The sequence below is a fragment of the Achroia grisella genome, unplaced genomic scaffold (genome assembly GCF_030625045.1).
Source record: "Achroia grisella isolate CSIRO2021 unplaced genomic scaffold, CSIRO_AGI_Agris_v1 utg905, whole genome shotgun sequence".
NCBI classification, from domain to species: domain Eukaryota; kingdom Metazoa; phylum Arthropoda; class Insecta; order Lepidoptera; family Pyralidae; genus Achroia; species Achroia grisella.
The window spans coordinates 39,459-65,185 of record NW_026713063.1 but is presented as its reverse complement, the minus strand read 5'-3'; the positions used below and the strand labels follow the sequence as shown (position 1 = coordinate 65,185).

Here is a 25,727-nt window from a genome sequence, read left to right as displayed (position 1 = left end):
ATCTATTAACGCTCCAAATCGTGACGTTTTGTACTATTGATGCTTGTGCAAGACAGGGATCGTCAAACAGGGGCTAATATTAAATGGGTTCGTATTGCCATTGTTTCGTTTATGCATATGGCAAGTGACAGGTGTGTTCAATTCAAGTCTAATATATCTACAATATAGAGATATAGAAACAAATTATCTTTTGATGTAGCAGAATTAGATGATACATATTTGTATAAACGATTAAAATAGTTTTTGTTCGTGAAATATGCACTCTGGACTGGCAACGCATAAGGGCTACTATGAGCGTCACATAATGATGTGATGTGGTGCAGTTCATGTACTATAGACAATGTTTACTACTTGTCACCAAGTTAGCCGTCACCTTGATTGTCATGGAACAGTAACCCCTGAATATTCCTCCTGTATCGAGTCAGACGTACAATACGAAGTTTTAGTAACCCTTTCGCCCTATTATATATTATCACAATAAACATTGTATTTGTATCCCATACTCTCACGCACTACATGTCCCGTTGGCGCAACATAATTGTTTAGCGAGTCAGCTGATTATTACGATAACGGTGCGCCGGCGCAGGCCTCGCGCGATCCAACTGCACCGAAAGTGTCCGATATGTTTCAAACGTGTGCACATAGAAATTACCGGTAGACACGACGAGGTCGAATCAAAGATTTCCTAGAAAGAATTACAAGTAGGAAACAATATTCGAAATTACGCTAGTTATTTGTCTAGGAATTTCCATTTCAAATGCTGTGTACTCAATAATTTGTTTGCAATTTCTTGTTTTCTGATTTTATTTATATAGACGTTGTCGTTTTTTTCGTTAATGTTATTTTATTACTTTAATACTATTGATATCAAAAGTTACAACTTGCCAATATTTTTTTGGCTCACATGTTGATAGGTGGGAACCGTTGCCTATACACATAGCCAGCATTAGAGATCGTCATCATGTGATGTCATCATTCGTAGTACCACCATTCGTGTGCTGCATTTCCGGAGTACTAAAGTGCCATGCCTCCGTACACTTTACTTAATTGTACAGCCATGTTCTGACCCTTCAACCGAAACACAGCTTACAAAACAGGTTGTTTGCCAGCTCATATAGGTGAAACGGAAGGAACACCGTTTTGATCAAAAGTACTTTGTACAGACTGCATATCGAATAACATAACGAATCAAAATATTATTAACCGAAGACCACCTTCTATTGAATTTTTTATAAATTGTCCTCCCTTAAATATAATTCTGTAATGCATTTGCAAATTTAAATACAGTCATTTATCAGACTTCAAATCAACCCTATCAAAGGGTTGGAAGCCCTTTGAGCCCTAATCACGTAATGTCGTATTTGTACAGAATATACAAAGGGATTGTATTACCAAAGCCCTATGTAATTGTACTACTCGTCAATTTGAAAGTGTAATTTGCTTCTCTGCTGGATTGTATAATGTATTATGGAAATATGGCAATCAATATTATCATACTGTCTATACTGAAATAGACGAATGATTGAACACGCTTTATTGACGAACTTATACCTTTATGCATTTTAAACTAAGCTTGATAGCTCACTACTCATTGAAAATAATATTGTAAGGAGCATAGGGATTGTTTTTTTTTTCTTTTAATAAAGTCTATAATGAAATACACAGGTTTTGAAAATTCTTACGCCTATAGAAAATATATATTTCCAGATATAAAAAGTGGGCTGTATTTGATATTCAAAAAGTAGAGATGGTTACAAAAAAATTCAGATCAATAGTAATTTAAACATATATACTAGCCGTTACCCGCTACTTTTTTGTAATCAATAATAGCTTTTATCAGTCCTAGTGATACAATTATCTTAGAATTTCTTTAAAAATTCTTCATGCGTTAATCGTGAAATGTTAACAAAGAGACCGACTAGATATATACACTTTCGTATTTATAATATTACTATGCACATGGATGTTTTAAAAGTATATGTCTTGTTGCAATCTGAAACAACGTGTGTTAAAGCGTGCCGATTTCCGACCTGCGAATGTTCTTGGCATGCAACAAATGCCAAAACTTGCAAATTATCCGCTCGTGACTAACTTTGAGCAATGAAACGCTCAGCAGCTCGCATCATATTGCAGCATGCCTTACGTACCTACAAGCGCAGGTATTTTGATGTCCTTATTTGTGAATTTTGTACTTTTATTACCACTACATTATATAAAGGCAAGACAATTTTTATTTCCTTGAAAGTACTATTAGGTTAGTTATTTCTTTTCCGTGGTAATGTCTGTCTGAAATAATTGACAGTGTGAATTAAGTAAAGAGTAAAAAATACGCAAGTCTCATCCAACTTGCTACTTGTAAAAGCTAGCAATCCTTTGCATATCCCAATTAGACTTAATTATTATAACAAATGTAGTGTACAGTTACACCGTGTATATATGACACCCTATACAAAATTAGTAATTTTTACGCTAACCTGTTTCAACTCTACTTTGTCTCTTCTACTCTGTCTACGTTGTTCTTTTATACGTTAATTTTAATGTAAACTGTGCTTTCCTTTTTCCAATTACTAATCTATTATTACTTAATGTATTCTGACACAGTTTTCAGTATATGGATCTAAATAAATTAAAACTCAATATATATTTATCCACATACCTTCTTTCTAAAATTACACTCTCAAGATGCTTTATTAAGTGGAATGCATCCTACGCTTTGAACTTAAGCCATTGAAATGTGTATACAGTTATCGTGTTGTGTGCTAAAATGTATTAATTGAACACCGCCATTAACAAAATTATCTGCCTCATTATTGTACAATCTTGAAATTTCTCTGCATCTGTGTTTTCGATATAAAAGTGGTGTCTGTTCAGTACTGTCACGTCTAGCAAACACTATAGCAGTAATTAATTAAGGTTATTGGGTTTTTATGCTGAATTAGATATTTATTCTATATGTACGAGTAGTTTACATTGGTAGTCGTGTACGTGACCTTTAATTTAAGTCCGAGAAATTGGGCAGTACTTTTATTTCATCACCGTAATTCATCATCATCATCTGTTTCAACTATGTATGATTGCGATACACAAAACAAATTACATAAACATTCAGAAATATCGTACCATCTATTAATGTGTATTGTAAATTACAAATTAATATTCTAACATTAAAGATTGTTTTTAGAAACTATCACAAATAACTACTATGTTTATAATTTACTAGCGAACCACTCCAACTGTACTCGGGGAAGTATATGTGAGTTTGTATAATTATGTATTTGTTATACATAAAACTTATGAAGGAAATTAGTGATAGTGAAAACCGTTTCAAAATGAAGTGGTGGTTTAGAAGTAAGCGTAGAAATAGACAGGAGATAACGACTTTGTAATATTATCAATAGAATATTATTTATGTATGCATCAAGGTAATACAGCACTAGACTCAGCGACACCTCAGTTCGTGCTTCAAATGCAATCTATACGTGACGGGCATCACCGGGTATCGGATTTGAATAAATAAATCACGCCAGCATCATCCCGGCGCATTTGTTACTTTTGTTGCAACAAGAGAAAGGCGTTTCGTCGTAGTTTTATCAATCATCACGTCGTGTAATATGACTGTTACTATGTCGCACTTTATGACGGCCTCCGTGGTCTAGCGGTACCGCTTTTCTTTCGATGGTCTGAGCTTCGATTCCTCGCACGTTACAATCATTTGTATTCATGATGTATGATATGATTGTTTGTATCGGCCTGGGTGTTTTCTATGTATAATATGTATGTATTTAAGAAAAATATCTATTTATTTGTATCAGTTATCTAGTGCCCATAACACAAGCTCTAGCTAGCTTAATTTGTGTCTAAATGGCGCTGTGTGAATTGTCCAGGGTTATTATTATTATTATTACTTATATATTTCTAGGATTTTCTATAAGTGTCGGATTAGATTTTTGCTCACAGGCAAACTTTGCACATAGTCGACTGTGTTAATTATTTCTACCGCCAATTAGGATATTTTGTAATCTTTGTACTTCGGATAAAGGTGAGATATGCCATATTACAGAGAATGGATGTATGATATCTTAGTCCCCTGCAACTTGTTTGTTTTCCAATATCATAAAAAATATTTTGATATTACTAATGGAATGTAAGTTTTTTTATAAATTGCTTATCAACAATTTTTTTTTTATAAATGCAACAACATGGGAATAATCACCATTTGTTATGAATAATTATAACTCCGACCATTATTGATCTCTCATTAAGGATCATAACTGTTAACACTTCTGTTTAATTAATCATTCTTTGAAAACAATATGTCATTACGACTATAATGCAAGATAATGCTTGTAACTACTGGACAAGTTCACATTTCAGTGACAGTTTGATAGCGAGTTTACCTATCTTTTGGATAATTTGAGCTAAATGGTAGGCAATTAAATTTAATACAAAAAAATTTGATGTTCATAAGCGTTTAAAATGTCCTACATTAATAAATATTTTTTGATTCGATTTGATTTAATCATCAGTACTTCTGTCACAAATATAAATTGTCACACAGTTTCAGTGTCGTCCAATTATTAAAGTCCTGGCATTTGGAGTCCACAGCTTATGTACAATAGATAAAGATTACATAACAAATAATGCAACAACAGTAAATAATGAATTACATTATTTTCGACATTATCATCCAATCAAGTTAAATGACTAGCAATCAGAATCTTTTCCGCACATGAAGAAAGTTGACCCAATTTCACCGAATGCTCTTTAAAGGCATTATCCTTTTATGCACGTCAGATTCGACGGGGGCATAAAATTTTTATCTCCACACAGAGAAAGCCACGGTATTAAGGTTAGACCATTTTATTTCTTCACGTATCAATGGAGTCATCGCACGGGGGAGATGGTATCTTAACGCCGTATGGTGACAGTTTTCACATTACCCGTGCCTGCTGTTTATTTATTACTTGCATTGCGCAAAAGAATCAACGCTCCTAAAAAGAAATGAAAATTATATCTGCTATAAAAGGAGATGCTTTATTACAAGCGAGGACTTATCGCGCCGGCTAGATTTCGCAACGGACAGTCTTTTGGATGCCTTTTTAGTTCCAGTTTAGGCATTGAAACACCGTAGCTAAAATTAATATAAAAGAAAGTTGATAAAAATCTAAAGTAGCATTAAGTTTATGTTTTAGTGCAGGAAGATTAATGGTGTAACAATTCCATTACTTAATAATATTTTAAAATAAGTGTATTACGAACAATGCAAGTGCCTAAAGTATACTAATACACTGAGCTTACTGTGGTTAGATGGTGAATCGAATTTTGTTCGTCGTATTTTATTAAATATTTTTTTACATAAAACCATAGTGTCCAACTAATAGTAGGTTTGATTTGGGATTTGTTTGTTACACAATCACGGTTAAACGAATATGTATGATTCTTTTGTACATAGACGCGAGAAAGGTGTTGCTTCACTATATGTATATGACCTCATGAGCTGAGAGTATGAAATGCGCTCTCTAAAGGCACAAATCATGACCAATCGCCAACATAGCCATGCTCATTAATTGCAACCAATTAACTAAGATTTTACTTTAGCCCGTAATTTATATCGCCGCAGTGTCTCAGATTTATCGCCAGCGAAATTGTACCGCCGTATGTGACACGCTTTAATGGAATATACGTTTTTTAAATAGTATATCCATTTTATAAAGTATTCACATTATCATAATAATTAACAAATATACGTATATGTATTAATGAGACGAACCAATTTCAAGCGGTATCATTTTTATCTCGATCAATTGATTTAAATCGCACTTGCCATAAATGGATAGATGTATTTAAATAAAATTTGGTATATTTATAGTCGATATCGCTTGCTTAATATCTGTATTAAGTCAAAAGCACAAACGTAATGAATTGGCAAATTTTGTGAAAGTTAAAACTTTAAAGTTATTTATTCATTTATTTTTGTATTTTGAGTTATTTACTTGGTACTTTATTAAGCGTGCGATATCGTAATTTATAATCATGTAAAATTTATTTTTATATTATTACATGCGAGCAAAGACACGACAAATAATATATTTTTGGAAAACGGAACATATCTGTAAAACGTAATTCATAGATATTGTCATGTAATATCCCCCTTACATATTATATTATTTATACGGAACCACGGCATACAAGTTCTACTCACATATAGCCGTCTTTTTAATGAAGTCATTGCTTTTGAAAAATGCTGACCAGGAATGCACAAGACGATAATGATCGTGAAATATCGATTGCATTAAGTGATTGAGAGAAAATTTTACCCGTTAACCTCATAGTGAAAGTCAGTTTAAATTTAATGTGTCAACTTGTTCGTAACGTTTTTTGCGGTTTACGACTGAAACACAAACAACTGTACATATATGTTCAGGGTTAGTAATTATACATATATATGTATATTAATTTAATTGAACGTCTTATTCCAAGCAGAGTGGAAAATAATTTTCATGCTATATTTATTCTTTCATACAAAATGTACATTTAACGAGAACATACATTTTGTATGAAAGAATAAAACAATATTTTCTAATATTCGCTTAGCATCTCGAGTAAAGTTCTTTCATGAACTATTTTTTTTATCCAATAGCTTGAAATAGCAGTTTATCCGTAAATACAAATACGGTGTATTTGTATTGGTTTGACATGGACTTACTATAGAATCTAGTAGTAGTAGTATTATAGGCATAAGACAATCTGTTGAAATAATTTATTTTAAATATTTTATGTGGAAATATTTTGTGGTATATTTTGAATACAGAATCGACCGAGAAGTACGATTATGGACGAGAAAAAATGCATGATGATTTTAGAAAAACAATGTACAAATTCATGAATTTGTGTAAATTTATACAACAAAATCATATAGATGAATGATAAAAATGTGTCCTTTATTCCAATGACTATGTCAAATTTAATGATGATTGGTTAAGTCGTAATGGCGCCAAGATTTAACAAATAAATATACTTTTTTACATTTATAATATTAATAAAAATATGTAATTACGTTCTCGTGATAATGTGACACATTTACATATAAATGTCAAGTTTCTTTATACCTACATAATTGTAAAAATATTATGAGGTATTTTATTTATCTTTCAAAATGTTAACACTGTTATTTAACCTTCGTTTACGGTACGCAGGTCGAGAGATCTCTACAGGATCTCTCGTCATCTGTCGCTTGCAGCAGATGTCATATTGTCGATGATTTTATACCGACTTCGAAAAGGAAATGTTACAAATCGTTTATATATTTATATGTATTTGTAGTAAGGTCCTATACTAATAATTTTATGAGTCGCATTTTTGGAGGACACAATCTTAATCCTTACCAATTTATAAATGCCCAAGTAACGGTCTTTCTGTACTGCTTTCACGTTAACTAATTTTATTTATTTGATTTTAATAAAATTTGGTATACAAATAGTAAATCCCGAACCTGAGAAAGGACATGGGCTACGTTTTAATTAAAAAAAGGTTTATAGAATGTTGAAAGGGGAGGTGAAAGGTCATATGGAAGGGTAGTCATTTTGAAAGATAGGCACTTGAAACTTATTTTTTAGACTGTTGATTAAATATAAGTAAATATGACATTCAAAGTTTGTAAAATAAAATACAGGATGAAAGTTTGTATAGAACTTCATAATTTTTGAAGCTAGTACGATGAAACTTTTTTCTTTGGCTTACTATAATTAGCCTACCTAATTAAAAATACTATCCAAGGTTATTGTACGCTGACAAAGTGGCGGGAACAGATAGTTATTTTGTATATCACAGTGGCGTTCAAGCATACAGCCCATCTGATGATAAAATTAATACACGTATAACCACTCTGACGCGATCCCCACGGATTATACATAATGTAACACTAAATTGTGATAGATGAGCAAAACATTGACCGCTTAACCCTTCGTTTGCGGCACGTAGGTCGCGACGACCACATCTCTATCGCGTCATCTGTCGCCAGTCGCCGATGTAGCTGTTAATATTCGCCGCATGACATCTTCCACTTTGTGTCGGTGCGACACGCTTTATCCGTGCGAACATCGATTTCTCTCAATTTATGTTGTAATAAATTTTGTTTAAATAAATTCAATAACGAAGTACATTTTCAATTACACCTATTCATGTCACGGTTTATTGCGGCTGTGATGGTTATAAGGTTTCTCTTTGATAATGAGGTATCATTCACACCTCGATTGTGTTTGTGGAAATTTTAATAATAATAATAAGCTTAGGACAATTCACACAGCGCCATCTAGACCCAAGCTAGTTAAAGTTTATATTATAGGTACTAGAAAACCGATACAAACACATAAATTTTTTTTTCGTAAATACATTCATATTATACATAGAAAACACCCAGATCGATACAAACAATCGTATTCATGAATACAAATGTATGTACCATGCTAGGAATCGAAACTGAGACCATCGGTAGTAAGGTGGTGTAACCGCTAGACCACCGACCTCGTCATAAAAGCTATTTACCGTCTTAACAAAAAGTTAATAAAATAGCGACACGGTATAATAATTTTAATATAAAAAATATATTACATAAAAGACCAAGTTTGCTAACTTGCCAGTAACAATGAAGTTTTGTGGAAGCCATTTCTGTGGTACTTTTTGTTCACAACTCGGTCGGCATTCGACTGACATAATCAGTTCAGTCCCATTTCAATTTGGCAGCATTTGCACCAACATCGGCTATTCGTATTTTAGAACGCAGTAAGTGGACGCTTTTGGATGTGAGTCGTGAGTGTCACTCCCAATATACTTAGGTACTTGTAAAATTATCTACGGATGTTCGCTACCAGACTCCAACCAGAATAATTACTTTTTTGACTGACTAATGACTACATTTTATATTATATTCTATGGTATTTATACTGTTTAGAAGTTTTCATTATTCTTCCTTATGTAAATTGGAAAAATGTAAATCGTTATTATGTGAAAGACTACAAGTACCCAGTTGTACCTTACCCATCTTTTAATCAATTGTGATGGCTATTCAATAGTACTTAATTATTTGAATAATGATTTTTTTAATCTATTATATTCTATGCTTTTTTTTTATACTGTTACCTTACGAAAAATGTAATAATGAAATCATTATGACTGTCCGTATGTAACTTCACGTTATCTGTCCCCCTATGGACGATGCGTCATTCAACCCACGTATGTCGCAGGGTGGTTTGATGCGACCCTTCTAATATTGAACATTCATCACAAATGCAGTAGTAATTACCTGTGACTGGAATACGAAACTAGTTGACGTATAAAGTAGTAAATTATGTATGAGTTATTTTATTTTTATGTTGTTTTAATAACAGTGTGATACGACCAGCATTTTTAGTAGGTAATAAATGTATCATATAATGTGTGTGGCATTTGTAGTAATTTTAATGCATTTCTAAGATGGTAATAGAACTCAAGAACTCTGTTAAATCTCGCTACCTCTCCAAGCAAACTTTTTGTTCGTTCATTTTCAAACATTCTGTCATATTTCATCCCACTTAGTTGCCCCAAATTGCGTGGTACATAATTACTTTGTACTTAATACTCTAATATGTATTATTATTATTTCTTCTATTTATATTCTTTATAATTTACCTCTAGTGCAATAAAGAGCAAATAAAATAAATAAATAATAGGTGACATTTCATGTTTTCTGCGCTATTTGTGTTCGCCTTTGTCTACAGATTTCAAATTAGATAGAATTGTCATCATCATCAACATCAGTTCACTGATGCTGCTCCACCCACTGCTGAACATAGCTCTTTGAAGTACCGAATGCTTTTGTTGTAAATTTAACATATGTATATTCCAAATTTACAAACTATGTAGTTTTTACTCTCAGTTAATCAGTCAAAACAAACTATTTTGTAAGTACCTATTTGTTATAGATGCATACTTGTAAGTTCAGAAATGAATTGCAATAAAACGTTTCAAGTTATTTTCAATGAAATAGAATCATGTATATAATTTTAAATTGGGTTTCACAAAATACTACTTAAAGAATATCTTAGTCCTTATCTTGAACCCGATCTTAACTCACTAGAATATGCAATAATCAGCATATTCCATTATCTTGGGAGTTTCGTGGTATTGTATTCAGAACGTGTTTCTACAGTCTCGCATAACAAACGGTTCATTAGCAGGTAATATATTAGTTAAAGTTTTTTAAATAAGCACTCTTTTATGTTTACCAAACTGTGTGTGTGACTTTGCATTACGTAGATAGTTCTTAAATAATTCTACTGATATTTTTTCTGTTCTTGAAGGGCGACGTATCAATGACGTAAAACTTATAAATGTACCATTATAGAAGAAGGTTCAGCGTAATAATAGTAGGATGTTATGACGACTAACCTTCTTCTATAAGACGAAATCTGTTATTACCAATGGAACAGTGGTTTACTATAGTGGTTTGTAAGATTATCATGTACAAATACAATGACAAACAAATCGACAAGAATGTTGTTGAACTTGTGAACTCAAGGTACGTGAAAACTAAATTAATTTCATTTTTAGTTTTCTTACATTTTGTAATTTTGTTGGGTATATATTTTGATAATAACCCTGGATAATTGGCACCGCGCTATCTAGTCCCAAGCTAAGTAGAACATGTGTTATGGGTAGGTACTAGATAACTTATGGAAATACTTAGATACATTTTTTATTTGTATAAATAAATACTTCATTATATACATAGAAAACACCCAGACTGATACAAACAATCTCATAAATACACATGTCACAATCGAACCCCCGACTATCGAAAGAAAAGCGGTGTGCTGAAATCGTCCAGTTAACAAAAAAAAATTCTATACTTATATTTTAAACTCGACCAGTTTAGCACACAGACACAGAATAAGAATCGTAAATGAAACATTAAATCGGAAATAAAGAATGTTTCATTTACGATTCTTGTAGTTATGTTCGCATTTCTTCGTTTTTATTTTGTGGCTATACAAAGAATCCACAGTTGTAAAGCTACTTATTAATAATGCGATCTGAGCTGGAATTCCAAAAAGATCATAACAGTTAAGTTCATCTAAGTGGTCCCAGTTCTATTATCCTTTCTTCACACCCCTTCATTAAAATGCAAAGGACACGCTCGCCCGAATTCCCGTATATCTCGTTATCTAAGAGAACAGGGGCATTTTTTAGGCTTAAAAAAAGACTGATCTATAGGGCTGTTGTGTGTTCCCGTATGATAAGATGTTTTTTTAACTATGTCTTAATGTTTAATAATTATCACTATTACATCTTAGGGACTTTTATCTTAAGATATATTTATTATCTTTTTATGATTATTTGTAACGATCTATTGATGTTTGGTATTTATCTACAATATATCAATTATATTTAATTTAGCTGTTAAATAATAAAATATAATATGCTTAATGAAAAATAGTATTATTTGGAAATCGAGTTTATGACTTTATGTTTTAAGTTGATTATAAGAAATTTCTATTTTTTTATATATATTAATTGCTTACTGTATATTTACCCAATGTACCAGTTCCGTTGCACGATATATGCGACTCTAATAATGCTGTTTTTTCTTTACCACGGCTGATTCAAACCTATCATTTTCGAGATAGCGATAACGAGAACCTTTCCCCTGCCGCCCCCTCAATATCCCCCACAATACATATTTTAATAACAATAGGAAAATTGCTACTGCAGGCTATCAGCGGTAAAGGAAGTTTGCGTGAACCAAGGCACGCTACCCTGATGAAGTTGTAACACAAGATAAAATGTTTTTTGTATTAGAACTCAAGGTTGATTTTAGATTGTTAGAAAATATTTCCTTTTTCTTTCAAAGCGCATGCGTTAGTTTTGGAGGGAAAAACACGACCAGTGTTTCCATGGCAATGTATTGTAATGCACCATATTCTTTTTCGTATCAGTTAGTTACTCGTAAGGAAAATAGATTTTAACTGTTTATTTAAATGATAAGGTGTTTTGCACCAATGCATCGGTTGTTATTGTGTTATCGTGCAAACATCGTGAATGATAGTCTGTGCAGTGCATAAAGCCTTTGTGTTTCTTGCTGGCTTTGTTTGCTATTGTGGTACGTATACCTTCGGCCTGATTATAAAATTTTACGACTTGTCAGATGAAGTGCCCACAAAAAGTGCAATTTATTTATTTGTTAAACAATGATTTGATTGATCGTATGTGTCGCAAGTTTATTTACTATATAGTATTTTTATTTCGTTGATTCACTATGATGATTTAATATGTTTGGGCGTTTACATTTACTTTAAAAAAATAATATGTTCCGATGAATATAGCATTAGTATATTAATATGTATTGTCTACTTTTAGTATTTATAGTCTATTTTTACAAATTAAATTATAAATAGGTGGCTTATAAATATACTGTCTTAAACCGCGATACCAAGTCTTCCCTATACCAACCCTCGTCCAATCACAACCTCTGTTGTTAGCTTGTGGGCTGTAACGATCATGAAGGAAGTGTTTGAATTGAAGTTGGTGTTCCTAACATTAATTGTTGTTTTCAGTAGACTGTTGCAAGTCCACGCAAACTAACTATTCTATAAACAATTTTTCATCGTCTATTTATCGTGAAGTCTTTGAAACTATTAAAGACTGTAGTTGCCATCGAACAAGTTAGTAACAGGTGTCGCAGTGAAAATAGTGTGGCAATTATTATTCTTACCATCATTGTATTTAAAAGCTGCTGTGTTTAATTGGTATCCTAGTATGTAATACTAGCTATGCTCGCGGTTTTACCGTTCACCGCCTTTTCATGTTACAAGGACTTTCGTATAATTATTCGGCACGTAATATTATTATAACTACAAAGATATCAGTTTTCTACATAATTCCCAACTCCAGGTGTTACTCGCCAATCCCGACTGACACAAATATTTTGTACCTAAAACAAGTGGCAACAAGGTTAGGAAACTGAGTGCTTTCGATATTTTATCAGCAAACAGAACCCGGTAAATTCCAATAGCCATAAAAACTTGAACCGTGTCTCTAGGGCAGGACGTTCTTAATTAGCACGTAATTAATTCTCTCTCCGACACACGTACCGCCCAGACCGGTGGCTTGGCCGACGAGTGAATTGAGGTAACAATTCCCTTAGTTGTGTTTTATGTTTATCAATTAGAACTTCTAACTTGATCGCTTAATTGTCGGTCCTGCACCGCGATGGACCACTTAGATGCGCGTTCTCGAGATGGTAGATGCCGCATCTATCCAGTAAAGTAACATAAATTATCACATTTTCTCACAGTACTTTAATCACAACATGGAAGATATTCCATGGAGGTTTTATTAGAATATTATGACGTCTAATTTGAAATTAGAATTGTTGATTTCTATTTACAACTGATATCAAAGTCTATTAATTAACCCATCCAATTTTGATATTATTAATTAATATTATATTTATTATTAAAACATGAAGAAATGCGGTTTATAAAAAATTGTTTATCCCTAAATATTCAACCATTATTTAGTGTTGTTTTTATGTGATAATAACAGTCAAACAGATAAAGACAAATATACAAATAAGAAATAAGTGGACATTATTGAACATTTATATTGCACTATGTAGACCTTTTTCTTAGAATAAGCGTTGTATTTATAATTATCGTACATTTTTATTACAAGACAAAAATGAAACTCTAATTGACATTTTATGATAAATATAAAACAAAACTATTTGAATTCATTTACATAATTTTATTCTTATTAGACACAAATTTATTCTAATTTGGTACGGTATTCAATGTGAAAAGAGGCCTTTTTATATATATTTTTTATTATTTTATACAAATACAACTAATGTCGCAGTTTACAAATAAAATGCATCCTCCATTTTTCATATTTCTTGATTAATGTTTATTATTCAGCCTTGACAGTAACTACATAGCGATTTATATGTAAAACTGGTGAGCGGTGGCAGACAGCGTGTCCAGCCAAGTGTTATGACATTCCCGTTCGACTCGTTAGAAAGCAGAGATATGATAGGTTATCCAGAATAATTACATGAATTTGCATATTCATACACTAAGCAAACCATTTGCTTAATAAGTTATCTGGAATTTAAACATGCTGTATAAGGAACATGTATACAACTGGTTAAGAATTTTTTGCATGTTCAACTTTAGACACGACAAACTTAGAAACATCAACCTAAATTTTTAAACGATGTTGATGATTATTTTTTAACCAACGTAATGGAACTCCTATTTTGATATAAAATAAAAGTACGAGATAGATGACATTTTCAATATTTATAGCATTATGAATCTTAATGTTTATAGTTACATGTTTCAGATTCTGATTCCCTATACTGAGTTTTCCATACTCTTCTTTCTTGTAACAAATAATTGTATTCCACTGCCTGCTTGCTAGAGTAGGCGATTTTTAGTAATGGAAAATAGTGACCTTATTGGTAACAATGTACCAGATCATGTCAACCTGCACGAGGTCCCGCATGGAAGCCATCGTGGATGGCTCCTGGTGAATTTGCAAGAGTATGCTAACTGTCCAAACTTCATGCCGTTAAGCGGCTGCACCATTCCAAAATTAGTATTTATTAAGTTTATCTATTAGTAACATCAAAATCAAATCTATTCTCTTTAATTTCGAAATACTTAAACACCTCTTGCTCGGAATACGTTTGTTGACCAACAACAATAATATATTAACTACCTTCTTTTAATCATATAGTACTTTTGTTCTTATGACAATAAAACGAATTTTTTGTGGTATTGTAAAGGATTTGTATTTTCCCTCCAATGATTTACTTAAGAATGACATATTTAAAATTCGAGAGTTTTATGTTCTTTTTTTTTTTCAAGTAATAAAACAAAACAATGTAGGTTGCATATACTTGTAAATAAAAATACCTAACGTAGACGTCTTAGTCTAGTCTAATAAGGTCTTAGACAGGTATCATAAACTGTAGGTATTTTTGGCACCAAGTTTTAGACCAAGTTCAGGACAGTTATCCTAAGCATTATTCCATCGAAATTATCTCCCATCGGATACAATATGTTAATGCGGACATTAATGATTTATAAATGGCGCAATGTAAACACGGCCCGTTATGTAAGAGACATTGTCATGTATTATTCATAGGTATTTGAAATGTATTGAGCTCGGTGTATTGTAGACATAATCTCGCTGGATGTACAACAGTAAGCTCTCCTTACTCCCCAGCTGTTTAAATCCCAATAGTTAGTTAAGAGTTCTAATTGTCGAATGACTGTTATTTATATTTTCTGGTGATACTTAAATTCTATCTTAAGGAAGGTGTTACATATGTTATGGATGATAATGGAATGGCGCACCCACCTGCGCTAATGGTTTACGTTGACTGGGCACCAATGGAGGATGATAAGATGAGCATGAGGTCAGGTCAGTTAGCCCATCGTGGTAAATTTGCTATGAATTTATCACGATGGTTTCCAAGGGGAACCACGTGGAGGTCAACCTGACATGGTATATTGCTAGCAATGAGGTGTTATATATGAATGTGGATGGTTTTAAAGGCAGAGGAAACCTGAAAAAGAGATGAATCGTAAGAAAGGGAATAAATAACGAGATGATGAATAGAAGAGAAAAACATATTACGCCGACCTCAAATAATTCAGATGAGGAAGAAGCAGATGATGAGGTTAACATTCTAAATCGAAGATTGCTTACTACCGGAAGAAGTGACATTTCGTAATATAATATGATGATAACTTAGTGTGTACCAGAGATACCAATCATACCAGGAACGTTGTACAAATAAGAGATTTTGGGTCTTCGATAGGACGTTTTCACTTTTGTACTAGTTTGTACCAAAAAGTGTTCAAAAATTTGATTTGATCTGAAAATTGACAAATATATGAATATAGTAAGAGAAAGAGAGAGTAATATACCGTATATTACTCTAATAATATCAGTTTTTTTTTTCTTCTTGTTATGAGCTTAAATGCTTTAAAATTGGCAACTCTGGTGTGAACCCCTCTATTTGAGGATAATGCAACGTAAACCCTGCATCTACATATTTAGCTACTCTTTCACCATTTTAAATACATTATTTTTGATTGGTACATATTGTTTAATCTGGACTATATATACATATTGAAACGGAGGCATCTAATATGCCTGATGAGTTAGAGGTTTCGAGGGTGTTAAAGAAAATATGGAGACGAATAAAATATGACACCGATATATCAGGGTTATATGTGAATATAATAAAAAGCAATGTGTCAAAAATACAATTTAAAAATAATATTACTTAGCCTAAAACTGAACATATAAAAATTATATTAAAACTGTATCCATATTGAGTTGTACATTAATTAATTAAAATATGATCCTCTTTATATAGTAAAGTGATCTCCTGTCCCCTGTGTAATATTCTCAGCAATCCAACAAGTCAGCCGGAAATCACTTTGTTTTATTGGGCCGTCTTTTTTAAATACCGAATTAAGCATCCTACTGCAGCGGTCTCGCCATCGCCGATGCGCACGCATTCCCGCGAAAGTTTTACGTCCACTTGCATTCTAGTAAGTTCATCACATTACCGGTAGATGGCGCTAAATAATAAAATGACATACTTTTAAAAAGCAAATGACAATTCTTTAAAAAAAAAAAAATGTAAGTGGATTACTCATTATTATATCTTCAATATGTAATTATATCATACCTTTAACTGCCATATTCTGTATTTTAGTTTGTTTTATAATTTTGAGTAACTGGTTTATAAAGTAAATATTAGTAGATATATATATATAATATTTGTTTAATTTGCTTAATTGAAAATTTATAAAAATATAGGTCATCACAATTCATTTTTACCAATAACTTCTATATGTTATATTCGTGATTATTGACAATAAAATACTAAACAGTAAGCATTGTTTGGAGTTTTGATCGCGTGATACCGTGTGGTTTTATTCTCTCGTGCGTTAGTCTAAATCGTTCCCCACTTGTTTATTTATTTTACGATGTATATTTATTATGACTTTTATTTCTTAAATTGTCATCTATGGCAGTATCAACTAAGTCTCGGAAAATTATTTTAGTTATCACATCACATTCCAAAAGAAAGAGTATATCTGAATCTTTGCGAGGTAGAATTTGTAGGAAGTCGTCTCACATGAACGTAGGCCATTAGGCAATGAAATTTAGGATAAAAGGCATGACGTCGTCTTCTAAAATGTTTATACACAAGTGTTAGAAATTATTTGCAGTTTGCCAATTTACGTTCATGGAAATTTCAATCAGTTGAATGAATTTCAGGAATTAGCTTACTTACAATAAACTATACATACACTGTAATATACATGTTAGGTATATTTTGAAAATATGTGAATGCTATTTTGTAATGAAGCTGTTTTTGTACACCTCTGTAACTCCGATCATTGTAACTAATTTGACTGTAATATTTAATTTGTTAAATGAATCGATATATGTAAATGATATTTAAATATTTGTTTTTATTGTTGACAGATTGGCGCGCTCCAATGTCAGATGAAGCGGAGGCGGGGCGGGGACGGCGCGTGCCGGCGCCGCCGCCGCGACACGCAGCCGCGCGACCACCGGAACCGCGTCCGCGCACCCTTGTCCCCGTGCCCCACTCTGGCCCTGTTGTCCCCGTGCCCCACTCTGGCCCCGTTGTCCTCGTGCCCCACTCTGGCCCCGTTGTTCCCGACCCGACTCGCAACCAACCGCCCCGACTTATCCGACCATCGGAACATCTCGCCATTGTCGAGCGGTCCATGGAACGGCGGCCGCCGCCTCTCGTGCCGTCTGTAACGGTGGTGCAAGGTCCTCGACCGTCTCTGCCACCACCGGCTTTGGTTCACAGGCCCGTAGCGCCCCCACCGCTCAGGATGCCGGCTCCTGCTCTTCATCCCTTGATGAGGTTGCCGCAGCCGAGAAGAGATGTTCAGGTAAGGCTGAAACTACTCAAATATCTACTTATTACTTATTAATAGCCTATACAAATGTATTCTTTATCATTATGGTTACTTTATATACAAAGGGCTTGGTATGCTATAAAAAGTTACCAGGAAGTTCATTGAGAATTAATCATTCGTAATGTTGATACCACGAGCCTAGCTGTTTTCCGCTTCAATATCTTCGAGTCACGTCCCAGAATGCCTTCCTATTACGTAGTCACGTAATACGGGAATTAAACTGTCTCATTTTGAATTGTCTACATAAATAAATTGTAACATAAAAAACGAACAATTTTACCGTACCATTATAACATCGACAGTTTGTTATAGGTCTCAGAAATATATTACAAAATTAAGGTATGTTTTTACAGACCTGTCTCATGGGTTAGGTGATAGGTACCATATATCTTAGAATAGTGTGATATACGAGTAGGAGATAATATATCCTCTCGTTTATGCGGTGGGCTGGTCGAGTGGATAACACTCTATCATCGCGAAATGATTTACTATTTCTTTGACCATATAAATAATGGCTCGTTGTTTCTAGTCATACATATATGATTAGATTTGTCGATGCGTATTGTTTACCTGTAGGCGTCGTGCTTTCTTCGTTTATTTAGAAATATGATATTACTACCTGCTTGTGTAGTAATAAAAAATGATAAACAAATCTATAAAATATATTTTAAAGTTTATTACGTAGATCATTAGAGCCTATATTAATATGACGAAGATGTTATTATCAAAACGTCATATTTGAAAAATGATTCTACCAAATTATTATTAAAATATTTTAAAGTATTAATTTAATACTGCTAGTATATATTTTAACCCTAGTTTTGCACAATTATTCATGTTTCAATTTGTTTTAGATATTCTTCTATTGAAATTTATATACAAATGTTAGAAAATTAAGATTTAATTTTCGTTTTGAGTGTTAACAATCAAAATATAACATAACTCATAATATTTTGAACTCCTTATGTCTCAATCTAATGTTCTCCTATATCAATCTATTTAAATCTAGCGTTAACATAATCTGTGTAATGATAACTATTAATAAGCCTAAAACACGGATATCAAATTTATATCAAATCCTTATTTAAACATTAAATAACAGTTCCGAATGGCGTACAGTGGCGCCACTTGGTGTTAAGTTAATGTCTTATAATCCGCTTTAAAACGACCATGCTGTCGCTTCTCGTTTTACTCATTGGCGGCTTTCTTATTTTAATAGGCTTTAATAATGAGATAATGCCGTATCGATTTAATTCATAAAGGCCTTATGCCAATGTAATAACTTTAATGCCAGACTAGATTTGGTAAATAATTTTAGTGGGACCATTATTCTGAATTAGAGAATATGTATTTATGTATATTATTATGTAGTTTATAGTGCAATCTTGTCTTTCTTTAATTCTGCTATAATATCAATATTCATTCAAAAGTTTTGCTTGTTAACAATAGTGTTAGGAGTTAATTATAAGAACCTAATAATAAAAACCTCGTATATTCTTTGTAACCTAATGTAGTAGTTGACACTATTGACCCACTACAGTAGTTGACACTATTGGTCCACAATATACCCGGTCATTACAACGTCCACACTGTCGCCTCGGAAAATAATTTTGGATGATTCACTACGAATGTGCCAAGTGACCTAATTTCAACCTCGTCTTTTCATCCTTCACTCATGTTCGCCATTGTATAGCGAAACCGCAGACAGGATTACAAAAAATGTAGGTACAATTGTAGCCAAGCTTTATCGCATTATTCATTCGCTTGGGTGATTGTCATACAGACATGACACATGTTTTTGAGTTGGAATAATATTCACTAATTATAAATTTCTCTTTTTAATATCTGCGTACCTCTCCTCAGTTACATTTTCCTGACCTTCATGTGCAGTTATTAACCAATCAGACATGTGGGTGTACGCTAGTGGAGAATTACATTTCCATTTTGCCATTAACCGCGATAATAAATCCATTAGAAGCCGACACATTTAAGGGCTTTTCACACGGCGTTTTACCTAGTCGAAGCCAAGCCTTAACCTCATTTCGGCGGCGTTTCGTTGAATTACTGATATACATCAAACCAAAGAGGTTTAATTCGTTCAGATGATGTATATATATAATATATAGTATATACTATTTGACAAAGAACATTTAACAAATAAAACTTAAAGATTAAGGCAGAGTTACGAAACATAAGTCTTTAGTATCTGTGTTCGACATTTCTGCTATGTACTCGCAGCGTCATTTATAGACAGTCATAATGGACCGTCCTGACCCAGGTGGCTAGTCAATGCATGACTTCTAAGCTCGTCATTCCATCTAATATCCGGTGACCTACATTTTGGTCGCCACTCCAGCAATTTTCTTCCACAGTTTTCTGAGCCAGTTCATTGCTGTTTATTTCAGTATAGATCACTTTGATTCTTCTGGAATTATATTTTCAACATACAGTCTAATATGCAGTAGATCTCTCAGCATAGGTAGCTGAACGAATTGATAAAGAAAAATATGGAAAAATCCATTTTATTTAGTACTTTTTAATTATCACAATCTTTTTCCAAAAGGAAAGTAAATTGGGTTAGTTGGTTACTTATTTTATTTTGTTCATGGTAACAATCACCCAGTTATTATCACAATATACGATTTGGTACAAATTTTGTCCCACTTTAGGGCTCTTGTAATGACTTGTCCCACTTAAACTTGCACTTGATTGAGTGGCGATCGGGGCTCGGTACGGTCTGCATTCGACAGGCAATCAGCCGAGAGTTGAAAGAGGCCGTTTGTCTTGATTTTATTGCTGTACAATGGTCGGATGGATCTAAATAGTGTTACGACAGTACTGTAACGGTAGTAGGTACGTACATGTTTGTATATCGCAGGCATATCTTAAGTTTTTAATCTCATGTCAGTTTTGTTTATATCGCAAAATATAGTTAAGATGCTTAATCTTGTAGTTACAAGATGATTCGTCTTAGTCTACGATACGTTACATACGTCGTTATGTCTACGATATATTCGTCTTAGAAATTATACCATTATAATCCATGAAATTTTACATTGATACATATTTTTAAAATTAAAATTCATACATGGTTAAATATACAGTCATTTTTTATTTTTTTTTTTTAGTTCAAATTAATATTTTCTTAAAATTTATGTAATAAAAATTAGTAATATTTATAATAATCCAGGAGAATTCACACAGTGCTTAGTGCAAATTAAGCAGAGTTAGCTAGTATTGGTGGCTTGTGTCTTGTAAAAATATATACTATTTTTGTAAATACATTCATAATATATATATATAGAAAACACCCAAAACAAAACTAACAATCATATTCATGAATACAAATATTTGTACTATGCGAGCAATCAGAACATGCGACCATAGAAAATAAGGTGGTCTACTAAACTGCTAGACCACTGAGTCTATTAGTAGTTGGAGAAATTCATGGTCAAAATTTTAGTATTGGTAACATTTGCATACTAAATTATCAACAAAATATTAAAGACACGTCCAACAATGTACATGATTTGTTGCTCCATAGCGCGACGCTCTAATCACCTTCCAGTGAAAGGCGTTAGCTGTCATCATCAGTTGCCAGTTTTTACTGCAGCTATGTATCTGATGTCCTTACTGGTACTAGTTATCAATATGGACAGGATTATTTGCGCATGAGAATCTAATTACTTGGAATCGATGCTAACGGTGAAATTGAGAAAACGGAAAGTGGTGTAGTGTTTTGTCTCTTAAAACGTTTTATGCTTTTAACCAATAACTAGGTACGTACAATATTAAATTATTTAGTTAGAAAAAGTGGTATGTATCATTAATCAGGTAGTGTATTTTTGTTATAATTTATTTATTGAAATTGTTGACTTTCGTTTTGGTACCATATCAATATTGAAGTCAGTTTATTTCAAAATTTTGAAATAATCATACTTTTGTTTCTTTGGTTGGTGATTTCTGCTCTTCAGCGTTTGTGTAATTGCTGCTATGAAATGTATACATATTATTGCTATTCCTTTACTCACAATTGTTACTATAACTATTAGTTCTTTTTTTTTAATCGACGTATTACCATTATCTGACTGTTTTCTACAATTTCATCTCATGTCATCTCATTTCATTTCATTGAATCACAGTGAAATAAATTTCTAGTAGTCATTCAAAAATCGTCTCTAAGTATATTGTGCTTTAGAAGCATTCTTTTTATAGTATTGCTCATCAAGTCAACATGTTCAAATTGACATAATATCAATTTAATAGATTCGAATAGTGTAATAAATACAACAGAATAGACCCGCTCGTAGACACGTGGGTGTCTTATACAATGGGTTTGAATACGATACTTTGTCACTATCGATGGCTTGTTATATCGAGTAATCGATTTATTTATTAGAGAGTGCATTGACCTTTTAATTGTTTCTTGTGAACACCCACCCGCACTGGTTTGCATTTAGCAGTTGGAGTTTCTTAACTGTGCTGCAAATGCTGCAATTCACTATTCCAACTGCATTGTGCTCATTAGTAACATCAGTAACAAAATAATTATATTTCATAATGCAGGTAGCGGTTTCGTGCTTATTGTATATACTATGTAATTATAATTATATGGGCTTGCGCACTCAAGGAACTTGTCCGCGTAGAACGAAAAATGCATACATATATCCCAAGACGATGAACAATTTGTAGTTCTAGATTACAAATTGGATGGACTCGTTTATTAATTTCTATTTATATCTAATTATAATAATAATAACTCGACTATTTTCAGAGCGTCATCTAGTCCCAAGCTAAGCGGAGCTTGTGTTCTGGATAGCAGACAACTTTTACAAATACATTTCTTACATATATAGTATACATTGGAAACATAGAAACTATCATATTCACAAATACAAATGTATGTATGGAATCGAACATATGACCATCGGAAGAAGACGGCATGCTAAACCGGTAGTCATAAATAAATAAGCTTATTGTAAGACATTAAGCTTGCTTTATTTTTTAACTGGACTGAACAGCATCACATCATGTCTTTTTGTTACGCCCGTGGTACCCTCATGCGTTGTTATTCCGGAGGACAAAAATGTTGCCCTGTAATTGCCATATATCATCCATCAACAGTCAGCAAAAATAAAGTAAGCAGTTTGGATATAATCACAGAGATAATCACGTGTCAAATAAATTTCTATAGGTGTGTTACAAAGTGTAAATTACGAAACGAAAAGTTTTCAAAACAAATCATCTATGTATCAGTGAATTCCTTGAAAGGCACTAAAAGTCGTTCAATTGAAAAATAGCTTCTTACCACCACCCAATGTTGCAGTAGAAAGTGCTGAGATCTTAGTAATTTTCTAAGCAATAATTCGTCGCTCGGATTCTACCGCTGACGGCTAACACTATCATTACAGTGACTACACTGCAGATGCACTGCCGGATATTTTGGTACTTTTGATATTACCACCACTGCTCTGGTATAGCTATATTCTAACAGGAAGGTTCTCTATATGTATATAATAAAAATATAACAGATCGCTGTTTATAACTACGTGGAAGATATATTTAAGGAGAAAAACTTTTATTCTGTGATTTTAACAACAACAAAAACCAAAACAATGATTGTTAGACATTTTGTATTTTTTGAATACTGCATTTAAGAAATTAACACTATGTTGTAATTATATGTATACTCAAAGCAGGCTTTATAGAGTAATATTTGTAACTAATTTTAATTTAATATTTGTGGCTGCCATCTTTTTTTTATACTTTCAGCATTTTAATTATAGTGGTAAAGTAGTTAAACATTTTGCTTCCCTCTAATATTATAAATGCGAATAATTGTGAGTATGGATGGATGTCTGTTCCTCTTTCATGCAAAAACTATGAACGGATTTTTATGAAACCTTACAGTGATATTTATACACAGAATAACACGTAGGCTATAATGTAAAAAGAATTTGTGTAAATTGGGCGAAATATAATAATAAACGTCTAGTAAGTGTGCTGCAGATAAAATTGCGCGAGTCAACTGGTATAAAATTTATTAAAAACATTTAAGTAAATCATAATTGATTTTAATTGTGTTCATGCAACCTTAAAACAGTTTAACATGGTCTTAGACAGTGTTGTCACTTTCGCTGAAACAGCGGCAGGCGTAGCCAGGCCCTCGGGCTCCGCTGATTTACCGCGCAGTGACTGGTTCATTATTCCGCATTATCACCTGTACGCGTGCGCACCCTACTGATAACCTTTCCTATTTAACGTACAATACTATTTTAGAGTCAAAGGTCATTAGAAGTGATTGTGATTTTGACACAGATACGTAAACAATAACTTCAGGTTGTTGTTGTGCTTTAAGTATTCAGATGTTTAATTAATAATTATTTTTACACTATTGACTTAGTCTATAGGTCACATTGCTGACATGTTAATTTTAACATTAATACAATAATTATTCGCGTAGTATTTGAAGTCATCAAGTCATTAAACAATAAAAATGTACAAATTCACTTGCACTTGTAAACATGGCCATTTCAAATCCCTACTTTGCCTTCCTTGGAAAAAGTCTCCCTAGTTTGCGCTGACCCAAACCCCTCCAATTGTCCCTTAGAGCCAATAAAAAACAACAAGTCTGAAAAAATGGTTCCGTGAATATCGAAAATTGTATATATTATGTAAATACCAATTGTATATAGTATGCCCGCTGATTGTATCCCCACTGGAATTGCTCAGATATGGATCATGATTTTAGTATTGAGTAAAATCCGTTTAAAGTAACTATAACCAAGTTGTGTAATTACTACATTTTTATTAACTGCATGTTCATGCTCTCTGTGCATCTAGCCTAAAAATAAATAGATGGATCTGCTCGTAATCCAATTGTACTACATAGTACAGAACGATACATCGTTCTGTAAAACAAAGAACCGAAAAAACTGGAAATTATCAAAATAAAACTAATGTGATTTGTAGACCAACAAAATTTTAACTACTTGACCACAAGTCACTAAATAAAAAGCCAGAACCACTCTGTTTTATTTAACTTCCAAACGTCAGCTTTTTTTCGTTGTATGTCAAACAGCGCCTCGGGCGGGGAACATGATATTTCGGTAACAGGATACGGGGATTACGGACTACCGACAGTTGAAGGAAAGAATAAACAAGTAAATTTTTAACCTACTGCCAGTATGAGGTTTTCAACAAGACGGTTGCTTTAGTGTGTTATGCTACGCGATTTCTCTGCAGAATCGATGAACGTTTTTGAACGATTTTCTGTTACAATCAATCGTGATAATTTTTTATGGTACCCATTGTTAGTTTTAGATCAGTTTAACACGTGATCATAGTTTTAGATAGTGGTATTTTTAAAGAAATAATGCATTGAATGCTCGATATTAAATAATCTAATATTACTTAGTTTATTAAATTATTGGACCCGGCACGAGAATGCTACCGTTATTCAATGTCCAAAATCTTAAGTTATTTCTTTTATTGAAAATATTCTATATGCCTAATAGCAACTTACTAAACCCCTAAATTATAAGTCTTATTAGACGTCATAAACAAAAACATGATATTTAAATTCTTGAAATTGAATTTATATTATTGTATGTTATATTTTAATTACAATATTGTACGGAATCCTCCATACTCGAGATTGATTATATATAGTCGATATTGTGTAGTACTTAAACCAAATAATAA

General features: G+C 32.8%; 1 protein-coding gene across 1 annotated transcript in view; it reads left to right on the top strand.

Annotated features, from left to right (window-relative positions):
• Positions 1-24,267, top strand: part of LOC131853714 (uncharacterized) — a 71,619-nt gene extending 47,352 nt beyond the window's left edge. Inside the window, exons 3-4 of the mRNA XM_059204723.1 lie at positions 17,554-17,996; positions 24,127-24,267. Coding sequence (XP_059060706.1) covers positions 17,554-17,996; positions 24,127-24,267 — 584 coding nt within the window. The remainder of the gene's footprint in view (positions 1-17,553; positions 17,997-24,126) is intronic.
• The last annotated feature ends 1,460 nt before the right edge of the window (positions 24,268-25,727 follow it).